This window comes from Electrophorus electricus, chromosome 22 (assembly GCF_041902795.1).
Source record: "Electrophorus electricus isolate QZ-2024a chromosome 22, ASM4190279v1, whole genome shotgun sequence".
In the NCBI taxonomy this organism is placed as follows: Eukaryota; Metazoa; Chordata; class Actinopteri; order Gymnotiformes; family Gymnotidae; genus Electrophorus; species Electrophorus electricus.
In genome coordinates, this window is record NC_137518.1 from 5,189,477 (window position 1) to 5,201,845 (window position 12,369).

Sequence of the window (12,369 nt, forward strand, 5' to 3'; positions counted from 1 at the left end):
ATTCTGCTGAATCTTCTATAAATGCTAGAACTATCACATGGGCACAAAAACCAACTGACCCTCTAAAACAGGAAGCTTTGACAGTTAACCTCTACATGCAAGCACTGTATCCAGCATATTTTTAAAACTGCTCTTTGTTTTTCTTATTGTTATTTCTCTAATGAATTACCACCTCCTCCCTAACAGAGTTCAGCCTCACTAAAGATACCTGCATGGGTAACCTGCCATTGTTAATGAATAGTGTATAGGTTTGGTGTCTCTCTGATAAACTTCAGAGGACTGTTGTTCTTGTGTCATAAATAGATGGCGCCTCAGAGATGATACAGTATGTATGCTGGAGATAATGCGAAGCTTCATGGTAACAGAAAAAGTTCAGCACTGTCTGTCTGGCGCCTCTTCTGTACAGAACTTTCCTGTCAGGAAGCCAGTCAAGTCCTGGTTGGTCCCGGAAGGTTCCAGAGGTCAGTGGCGGGGACTGGCTGGGATGAGCTGATAACAGGAGAGGGCTCTGGGGATGAGTGCCAGTGTGGAGGGAATGAGCAGACAGACACCCTGTGGGACAGCTAATGAAATATCACCAGAGAGATGAGTTTATCTCTGGAATTGTGGTTTATGGAGACTGTAACTGTCACCTGCATTCATGGAGATGATAAGACTATGTAAAAGAAAGAGTTGAGGCTTTATATTAGTAAATTCTTTTAAAAATTCACACAAGAGACAAAAAGAACATAAAAAAAGAACATTCACAAAAAGAACATAGAGGCATAAATGTCTGTTCTGTGTATTTGAAAGAGATTAATCTATCTGTCTTTCGATCTGTCTGTATTAGTATTCCTTAGAAGAGTATAGCCACTTCTCAAAAAATAAGTTCTATTTTTTTCATGTAACACTAGCAAAAACACTACATGAAAAGAATTTACACTTTCTTATGCTGCCACATTTAAACCCACACATTGCAAATGTTGCTGTAGGCTATAATGACATGGAAGTACCACTAATGCTGAGTCCACTTTAGGTAAACAGGAGTTAACAGCACAGCTGCTCCCTCTTGTGCTGTGTCTTAATAAGGGCATTGACCAGTTGGTGTCCCAACGGCCAGGCGGATATAAGGCAAGACAGTTAGCACCATAGCTAATAGCGATCACCTCATTAAGCACATGAACCTGGCACGGCAGCATAGACAAAGTCTTATACATCACTGCTTTTTCAGGAGGGACTTCAATGACTTACATTAACACAAGGACATGAAACTTTCTGGAGCCTCTGCCTTATAGCTAGTGACATTATTAAGTGCTGCTACTGCAGAGTGTTAAACAGCCACAAAAGAGGAATTGATATATAAAGTTGTATATGACTTTATGTCTCTCACATGAATGCTAAGGTGGAAAGAATTTCGTGTCATTACCTGCAAGCTGTGGAAGACTTCTGACGACACTTTATAAAGACCTAAAAATATGCTCTACGAATAACAGTATTTTGTGTTTGTAAGGTCTGTTAAGTGATTTCTTTCAGTGAGTCATGGATAGTTATTATTCCCAGTAGGGCAGTAAAAAGAGGATTTTAAGAGACTCTGATTCAATTTCAGCAATCTAACTAGAAAAGCTACAAAATTATCTGGTGGAACTAATTCCTACATGCTTTTTTTCATGTCGCATGGGACATAAAGTCATTCATCCAGGGAACACAAACTCACAAGTCACTCAAACTTTCTACAGTCATAGACATAAACCGCCATGGCTAGCCCTGGTCATCTTAGAACACAAATCTGTCATGATGGACATCTGCACAACACACCACTAATAATACACAATCTCAGTCATATAGAAAAACAATGGAAGAGGAAAATAAAGTGTATGTGAAAACAAGGTGGAAGACTTTCATGGCCCCTAACCTGCGTGGGAGATTTGCAGGCGCGGCACGTTCTGGCTCCAGGCCCAGCTGCCTCCGACAGCAGGCTGCAGCAACTGGAGCAGCAAAGCAGCCAACAGTGCACAGATGTGCCCTGTCCTCCAGACTCCCACAGTCCTCATCTCCAGTTCCCTCGGGTACAAATGCAGGAGGTGTCCTCTGTCACATTACCCTTGTGCTGCTGTGGAGAACACATGAATAAAGGCATCTTAGATCTAACAATATTGTTCACAAACATTTATATTTTTTCAGGCAAAATGTAGAAATCACTGGCAACCTATGATTTTAAGTATATGGTTATGTAGTTGTGTTTCATGGTATATGTTTACTGAACAATAGGTCAGTAGTTACGGTACTTGACTTGTAATTGGGAGGTTGCTGGTTCAAGCCCCACCACTGCCATATTGCCACTGTTTGGCACCTTAGCAAGGCCCTTAACCCTCAAGTTGTACTCAGTCATAATTGTAAGTTGCTTTGGATGTAAATGTCAGCAATTTGGTAAATTTGTATTCATCAACCTGATTTATTCTTATTGTTTCAATTATATACAAATCATTGACACACCTCTTAATAGGCTATTTCCATTAAAAAAATAGATTATCATTTGACATTGAATAGCTTTTTGGACCTCACAATAGACCTGTACAATATTTAAGACAGCATGAACCTTTTTGGTTTCTTAACTGTTTTCTCAAATGTCTAGTAGGCATAAAGCAATGGATTTAACCACTCGGTTTATAGTTTTTTCCATAGCACACATCCATTTATGGGCAGAACACGGCAGGGTACTTAATGTTCTCAGAACTGTCAAATGGCCAGGCCAAGGGGGAAAAACAAGACCCATTCCTCTTCAGCTGGAGAATGATTTGCCTCAACAAGGTTCAATAGAGCTCCATGTGACATTCCTGCCATAATGGACCTTTGGATGTCCATCTTGTTTTCTGAAGAGTCCTAAGCGGATTCAGCTGGGGGGGGTCATTCTGGCCATAGCATGCACCGTGGTCTGTGACAACACACTCTGTGGCTTGACGTTACCCCGAGGTCAGCGGTGTTCAAGGAAGTCCTTTAGTGTCAAAAGTCAGTGGCAGGTACTTCCGAGTGTCAGGGTCAAACGCTATGGCCAGAAAGTCGATACCCAATCACGGAGTGCACGAACGCAGCCCTGGGGTATGACCTCTGCAGGACACTGGTCATGCTGAGGCGGAAAACGAGGTATTGTTTGGAGGAGTGTTCCCATGGCTAATCTGCCCGCCATGATCTTTGTTTTCTTTCAGAGGTCATGCTGTATAAACAAATTGCTTGTGTTACCTCAAACATTCCAAAGGACCCTATAATGGCTCTACAAATAGGACAAATAGATACTGTAATGGAAAACAAGACACGGTGGATTTTGTTTGACCTCATTATCAATTTTCTTCCTCTGTGTATGTCGAGAAAGTCCAAAAATAGGCAAGCTCGTTGAATGGGTAGTTCTCTTTGTGCTAGCTTTGCATGCCAGGCCTTTTCCCATGCTGGGGTTATTGTGGAGTGCACCACAGAGCCCACTTGTGCTACTGCAAAGACCCCTAGGGAGAGTTATAAACACGAGCGAAAGCTTGGGGCTAAACATATGCAAACTGAAGATAGGAGCTTTTTATCCTAGCTTTCACAACCACAGAATATATGCCAATTAAGGCACTACTTCAACATAATAATTTGCAGCAGGATCTTAAGCAGAAACTAGCCACTCCCAAACAAGAAGCCTTCGGGCCAAACATTAACTTTGAATGAATGACGAACTTAAGTTTTGGTATGAAACCCTGCCGGGTCCCATCAGTCAATGGTTATGGTGTCTGCATGTCCTGGTTTGGTGCACAGAGTGATGAATTGGGATCATGCAGATGGATGGAAGAGATTACAGTTTTACGATAGCAGCTCAGTAAGATGATAAGCACTGAGTTACACCTTAGACCCACTACAAGGCCACTACAGCTCTACAAGGCCTAGACACAAGACTGAGGCAGGAGTGCATGTGCTCGGCTCAGACGGGAATTAAGAACCATTGAAAAAAATCCCACAAATTAACTGGAAAAAAAAATTTGTATTTTCTAGTAAAAGAAGCAAACCTTATTGAAAAAACACCTACATCTAGTACTAGCAGAAAGAATACATCAGGAAGAATAAGACATCAGGAAATATATTTTGCTAAATAATTGTTTTTGTAATGCCCATGTCAGCATCAACAAAATCCAGTTAGGAGGAAAGAAAGTATTTAAATTACACCCTATATATTCCCATTAAAATGGGAGATTCACTTCTTCACTGAACTTGTTGTATAAAGAACAAGGAACATGGTTTCACTCATCATTAACGACTCTATGCAGACCTCTGGCTTGCTGTCTTGTATGTGCTGGCCACCTACATTCAATGGTGCAAAGCTAATACAGACTCAGTGTGGTGGCTCCATACACTCAAATGATTATGCAACCTCAAAGTAGCCAAGAGTAGTAATACAGAGTGTGGTAATTTGTTAAAATTTGACTTTTTGAGTATGGGGAAAATAATCAGTGTCATAATCAGTGGAATTATACTTAATAAAGTGTTGTAAGTTTACTTGATTTTGATGAAAATTGGCAAAGCTCTCAGAGAAAATCAAATAAAGCCTTCAGTTCAGTTCCTGTGGTGATGCAGACAAAAAGATGGCTATTGGCTTTTTGAATACAAGGAAAGAAAACAAACATGTAACTTGTGGGAAAGGCATCACACATCAGGAAGAGGAAGCAGCCAATACTCCAGCACTTCCATGTGATGAGGCTGCTGAGAGGGTCAAGCCTGGGCTGCGTTCTACATCACGGCTCCAGGATCCTTTGACATATGCCGGCCCAATCAGATAACAATCAGAAGACAGCAGCAAACAGCGGCCCAATCAGAAAACAACAGCAAATGGCGGCCCAATCAGATAACAACTAAAGCTCCAATCTCCAGTTTGCTGAGCTACAAACTGAAAAATTACCCTAATTCATTACCATGAGCAGTGGAGGCACTAGATAACTTTGCTTGATCTATCTTTGACAACATCTCATTTGAAAGCAAACGACAGTGGTTCGTGTGACAGCAATGTGAACAACCTGGCCAAGAATCCCTCGTAGCTCTCATGGTCTATTTCAAGAGGAAAATGCACACTGAACTCTTCCAAGAAAATAAAGACTACATAAGTATTTTTAAAAATAAATAAATACATATTCTGCTGGCTGGTTCCAAGCTAAACGCAGTGTGGGTCAGCGTAATGCATGTAAACCTGTACTTCCCCTCTTGTGCTGGGTAGTCTAGCAATTGGACAGAGTTGGACAGGACAACACAGTTTTCTGTGGCTGTGAATCACTGAGAAATGTCTCAACACATTTAACACCACCACCTTCCCCGGAGGGAGGGCAATAAATCCGATGGCTAGTGTGATGGTGGATTTTTATGTGAACTAAGAATGTAATGGGTCATTTTAAAGTGAGCTCTTCAGAGTGGGACAAAACTGTAACTGGATGAAACTGTAGCATTTGGGTGATGTCATTTCAGATATAAACTTCAGGTAAGATGGTAGGCTGGTTGTTTGGCACATGTGAAAATGAGAAATTGCCATTCTTGGGCCTGATTTTCAATATTAAGCATGGATCTGTGAATGTCTTGGAAGAAGGATGTTCTAAATGTAAAATTCAGAAATTAGTCTCTTCCCATTACCAAGGTACATATATATTTAACTTAATAAAAATAGAGCAATTACTGTCCTGGTATAAAGCAATTAAGATATTGGGATCCCGTCTTGAGTTGTGAAAACCGTAGGCACCCTGTGAGTGAGCAACACTAGAGTCAACCAGGCGGAGAACAAGCAGTCAGCGCCGTCGCTTAGCCCCACACAAAGGCAGAGGATTAAAGCAGGCGGGACGGGGATCCCGGAGAGCTTTAGGAGCAAACACAGACTAATTCAAAGTGCTTCTTTTCATAGCAAAGCCGAAACGCAAGCACTTGGAAGGAACACTGTTTCTATAGCGGGCCTTTAGCACACAGGGTCTGTATTTCACCCTCCAGCTGGCCAAAATAGCTCAAAGCAGGTCTATGCTGCCTGATCGGTCCGGACAACAGTCAGCAGATGACCTTCGAATTTTGGCTTTCTTTAGGAATTGTCTCGAAGAATACACAGCACACATGGAATTTGTGAGCACCACTGAATGTCTGCCAGTTGCTCCATTGGGTGCAGAATGACAAAACCAAGTAGACGGGAGGTCTGGTAACTGTTCGATTCCTCCAGGCAGCCAATGGCAACACATCTTGATGGAAAAAAGGATGAGGCACCAGACAAATGCCAATAATTATCCCTGCTCAAACTGCATCACTATAAATATGATCAGTAACCCTTTGGCTTAGACATTTTAAAGGTTTACTCTAGCCAGGGTTATTTTCATGAACATGTTTACAGGAACAGGATTTTTTGAAACAGCTGTTCGCCATACATGTGTATAGTAAGCACCAGGAGTAGACAGCACAAGGTTAAAATTTTCCCCAAGCTCCAGGGCAGTCAGGATATCTGTGATGGGTTTGATAAGAACAAGGTGAGAACATTTAAAATGTTGCCATGTAGAAGGGGAGGCACTGGAGTTATCAGGCTAAGAACCTCAACCCTTGCTAATCTCTGCATGCAAAGTTACAAACATAACAAAAATATTTCATCTGAATATGATGAATGTCTATTCACCTCAGCTGTCAACAACCACAGGAATACTCCCATAAGCAAAATACGCTCATCACCATAAGCATAATCCAGTGGAAGAAAATTAAGAAATACAGTGGGTTTTAAAGCTAGTGCCTGTAGAGGCCTTACTTATCTTTGTCTCTTCTTGACTCTTCTTGTAACAGCCAAGCTTATGCCATGCCTTTAAGACATAGGTGAGGGTTTTTTTCTTTGCATGATTGCATGCTGTGTGCATCATCTCTGACTACCGTGATGAAGGTGAGTTGAGCAGACAGCAGGAGTTGCAGCTACTAAACCCATTTCCCAATTCTGTCATTTCTATCGTACAGTAACTCTCAAAATGCTTCATACTGTATCTTATTTATTTATGAATGGAACATTACTAGTTCTGTGTCCAGGTTCTGTATGGTCACTATAGCCATTTGGAGCCTCTGTGATATTGCCTATGTTCTTTTTGCTAATCCTCTTCATGACAGCTCTGAAGCGCCTTTGTCTCCTTTGTTATAGGTAAAAGCAGCAGTCCTCCCACACCACCAGCTCGGTGATCTGACATCCGGCAATAACAAACAGCAACAAGGCAGTGCAGCTCTGGGGTGGAGTCCACAAGTAACGGCCCGGACGAGGCTCCCCTCCTTCACATGCCAGGCCAAAAGGCCAACCAAAATATGAGATTCCTCACCTCCAGACACCCACATCTGGCAAGATGGAGCGGCCACGGAGACAAAGAGATTTACTGTCCTCTTCAGAAGTTTAAACTTTGCAAAGATCCAGGAGCTGCTATTAAGTCAAAAGTAGACATTTTCGGTGGCATTTCTTGGGGAGCTTCCTATGGCAGAAGCACCTGATTAAAACAAAAGGCCATCATCACAAGCCAGTACTCAAACTGAATCTGATTGTCTGAACAGACAAGGTGGCTCTAACTAAAATGAATTAAAGTACTTCCATTAGTAATAGAAAAAAGCGCAATTTTTAAAAAGTAGCAGTGCAAACATTTTAGCCTGTACCTATCCACATAGAGGCAAAAGGGTGGCTTTCATTGCCCCCCCCCCCCCAACTTCCCTGCCTCATAAAAATGAGGAGCACTGGCGAAACCAATTCATGTCATTTTCACAAGTGACCATTGTCCGGATTGCTCACTTCCATGTTGATGACCAAATTCCAGCAATTCCTAACACCTTTGTTGTTGCCAGGGATTTACCAGCAAGAGACAATAAGACAAAGGCATGAGAGATGTTTCTCAGGATGTGTGTGTTCTTGCGGATGTGTGAGTTAAAGCAGGATAGAAGTAGCTGAACTACTAAACATTTTGAAGATGAAAATGACATTTACCGTGCTAAGATTCAAAAAGCATGTTCAATCATTTAGGGATGATGTAATTCTAAAATTACATATGGAATCAATGATAGCCAATGTTAAAACCAAATGCCTCACTAAAGTATGAACTAATGTCTAATTCATGATCAACAACAATTGTTTGCCCATTAACTACTTTTGTAAAAATACTTTAGATTTAAGATTGTTTTAAGGTATATTTAGTGTCAGATACCATAACATTACAACTGTTTCCATGTTATGCAAAAATATGCAAAGAAGATTCTCTGGTAGGCTAGTTCCATCCTTCATGCTCCCTTCCCTAATCAAGCTTTCCACGCATTTTCTAAATAAGATGCTGGTGTAACAACACATATTATATGTGTGATCTGGTGTAACATGACATATTATAATAACATTATAATTGATTATATTATTCTCCTGGTAACATTTTTCGAGTGGCTTGATAAACATTACTGGGCTTATTCCATCTCAAGCAAACACTGCATCGTTTCAGATTCTACAGTTTCAGCTAAACTGAAGCTAAAAGCATATTTCATGGAAATTAAAAGCATATTTATAACATGCTGGCAGTAATAATTTGTGGGTTGGCTGATATGCAAATAAAACTTTTTAAAATCTTAGAGATGTGAAATGTGATTCCAGATGATTCAGAAGCACTCTGCTTGCAAAGCTGATGAAAGACCTCTGTTCAAAATGTTGTTTCTCTGGAAAATGTGTACTTACTACAATTTAAATGTCACACACACACACACACACACACACACACACACACACACACACACACACACACACACTATTATTTATATATATATATATATATATATATATATATATATATATATATATATATATATATATATATATGATTCTGACTTATTGCTAAGGAACACTGTGTGCAGCTGTCCATTTAAGGAATCAAGAACGAATGTGATAGAAAAAAATGCAGCCCACAAGCACCAACACACCTAACAGATTTACAGCTGGTGCTGAGGTTCCTAAATGTCATACAAACAGCTTCTGCAAACTTCTGCAAACATCCATGACTAATGCAGAGTTGGTTAACATGTCATCCAGCAAGTAGGTCTATGCACAGTGTCAGTGCTGATTTAGAGTGTGGCCATGTGACAGTTCTCACATCTCTGCTCAATCTCAACCTTAATCCCCTATGCATCCAGGCCCTATACAAGCCACTAATTGTATAATTTCAACACATCTCACTTTCTTAAGATGGGAGGTGGGCATTCACTATGGTCCGAGCTGCATGATTCCCATACAAGCCCCCGGAATGACGTCTTATGTCGCCACAAAGCCTTAGAGGAAAAGAAAGGCCTTTTTCTTCCACCGTCACTCTATAGTGTACATCCCTGTGGCTGCCATTACAAAGCACCCCTGGTGCAACCTGGGATTCATAAAACAGCAGCTCATGTCAGCTGGGGAAAAGTTCCAAACAAGCAAGCTGTTGACTAACACCCGACTGCTGGGGTTTGCCATTCATTTATACTGCTAAATGATACTATAAATTATCAACTCTTGAGGCTCTCTTCTTCTGACCGTACTAAAATAAACAGACACTGTGGTCTGTATATTTTAAAGAGGATTACTGCTTGAATGAGATGGAAATTGAAATAGATAGGAGTCAGATAAAGGTTTGGGTGGAAAAAAAAGAAATCCTCATATTTAAAAGACAAGCACATGATTGGAATGTCACAGTGCTCAATTCCAGACAGTTGACATTAAAATAGAAGGGCGAGGGAACAAAACAATGTGTCATCCCACAACAGATTCAAATTATTGTTCAGACACAACGCAGGCAACCTCGGAAAAATTCAAGCTGTTGAACTGATCAAGCACTGCACTGATCAAGCTGTTTCAACTGTACCAATTGCATTTACAAGGTGAGAGGAAAGAAGAGGAATGCAATGTCAAAACTCCTCTTGTTCTCTTCCAAGGCTATGGCAACTGAACTCAGTCTGGCCTTAGTGCAGATAGCAAACTCTGAAAACAATGTTGTATGTGCTGGCCTCGCTTTGCATGCAGCCTGAGGGAGACCACTTGCTTTCCTCAGTTTCTGCTACAAACACGGCAGGGCCGGTGGTAATAGAGCATGGTGGCCATTTTCCCCATTAGATGTTTTGGAGAACATTCATGCAGGAGATGTCCTCCCAGAGACTTACAGCAGCATAGCCCACAGCTCCATGACCTCTGCCCTGCTCAGACAACATGCAAGGTGCACATGGTAGTGCTCATCTTTAACAAATGCTTCAACTCCAAAAACAGATCTGGAAACTGTTTTATTTGTGATTTTCAGCCAAGCAGGAATAAGGGCACTGATGCAAGGTCAGCTCACAGGCTTTGAGACAGTTGATAAATATTGGTGCTGCTTTGGCCTCTCCCTGCAGGGGGGCTCACAAGTGAAAGGCAGCTTTTTAAGATTGCTGTCTAGACACAATATGTTGCTTTAGGCTCTTGTTTAGTCTGCACTGAGCAGAGAGAGACATCACCTGCTGCACTTCAGACCAATTCATTTCATTGTGAAGACATGAACAACAAACGCATGTCCTTGCCAAAAACACATCAAAAACCTCATGCACATATTATCAGAGGCAATCTGTGGATATGATTAACAATACAACACAAACAATACATGTCGCTGCATACACAAGATAAAGTTTATTGTAGGAACTTTATATGGGCAGACCACTAGAAGCCTCTGAAGATGCTGAATGGTTTATATCATGCTGAAATTCCTATCACATTAAATCTTCAATTACTATAAAAAGAGCATGCCACATATTTCAATATCATAGGTGATAGCAGGTTTTATTCTTATCATGAAGCTTTTTTAATAGAATTGTTGCTTTTAGCCCTTTTTTCTATCTCCAACACCAGATAATACACTGCTGCTTAACAGATGATATACATTGTGTTATAGTAGATATCGTCCCTGGTGGTCTGAGTGACCTCACTCCCGAGAGTTTGGGTGTCGTTCCACCCTTGAAACATGCTCTCATAATTCCCCACAGAGGAAGTTCAAGCTATTCATCTGACTATTAGTTCAGACTCACAGTGGACCTAGTTTGGTTAAAACAACAGGTCTATCCACTCTCTGGTGTCTCACAGCCCACTCTGTCTGACCACTTCTCCATGTAGTGTTTGGCGCTTAACACTGAGACCATCATTCTCCTTTTTCCAAAATCTCTGTGCACATGCAGGCTAGTTAGAATATAAAGCATAGCTGCATACAACAAACACAGTTTGCATATGTGCAGCACCAACACATTTTTTAAAAATGGAAATAACTCTTGAGCCAGAGAAGCCTAATTATGAAGCACGGTCCTCTGCTGCAAGTAAGCAAAGTACTTCCAGAGCACCCCATTTATCCATAACCACAGCCCAGGTGCATTAGCAAGGACTCTTACTTATAGCCATGACTGACTACAACTTCAGGGGTCTGTCATGCTATCATCCATAGATGCACCTCATTAAGAGAAATGGTGCAAAGTTTAAGCACATTTCATACCCAGTAAGACCTATAGGGACACAAGCTAAAGGAACAATAACTGTTAGCTGCAACTTCCTGTGCCAGGCCTTTGAGAGAGATTTGCTGATCCCTGCATTGTTTCAGAGGCCTGTCGAGGGATAGCAGATGAAGCCCTGGGAGCTAAGTTATAGACATTAAGGCCTGATGATGGTGAAACTTGCCGGAGGTCAGTACTGTCAGTACTTATGTGGCATGACGCAAATGATTTACACAAATGCACCTAATCCAAAACAGACATCAGACAGAATGCAAAATTATGATGACAGCCTTAATCCCTTCGGTTGTAGCTATCAGGGCCATGAACGTTCAGTGCCACCCCACTATGCACATCTCACAATAGAGCCTAAGTCTGGAAGATGATACAAGAAAGGAAGTAAATCAGGTATGCGAAGTGAGTTCCTGACAATGGGTTTTTACCTCCACTTCTGAGCCATACCTCACGTGTGCTACTTCTTAATCTCCACCTGATTTATCTTGGCTCTTTTGGCCCGAGGAATTCCAGCGCTCGTGGTTAAAAAGCAAGAGAAAACACAGATAAGACCTTGGCAGCAAGACCTTGGTTCAGGGAAGCGAAGTTCCCTAGAGCGTTTCCACTGACGCATTGAGGTAGCGGGGGGCCACCCCAGGCCTCACCGTCTGGCCAGGGTGAGAAGGAACCATCTATTTCTCTGGTCAAGGAATGGGCCTCCTCCCCCATCACTTGGAGTGTGTAAGGAGGAATAGATGGTTAATTACTTAAGCAGCAGTGATATAGCTGGGTTAAGATGTAAAGGTCGCAATGACACTTAATCACATAGCTCAGTCCAGTTTTTGAGCCTGGGGTGTAACAAACTGTGTGTCCGAACGCAGCATGTTTATGAGGAAA

The 12,369-nt window shown here is 41.5% G+C and overlaps 1 protein-coding gene across 3 annotated transcripts in view; it reads right to left on the minus strand.

Moving 5' to 3' along the window:
- The window catches only part of si:dkey-49n23.1 (semaphorin-3D), a 44,466-nt gene that overhangs the window by 26,446 nt on the left and 5,651 nt on the right, over positions 1–12,369 (minus strand). For all 3 annotated transcript variants that reach the window (XM_035520395.2, XM_035520394.2, XM_081705345.1), the window contains exon 2: positions 1,892–2,089. In XM_035520395.2, coding sequence (XP_035376288.1) covers positions 1,892–2,030 — 139 coding nt within the window. In that variant the 5' untranslated portion in view covers positions 2,031–2,089. The remainder of the gene's footprint in view (positions 1–1,891; positions 2,090–12,369) is intronic.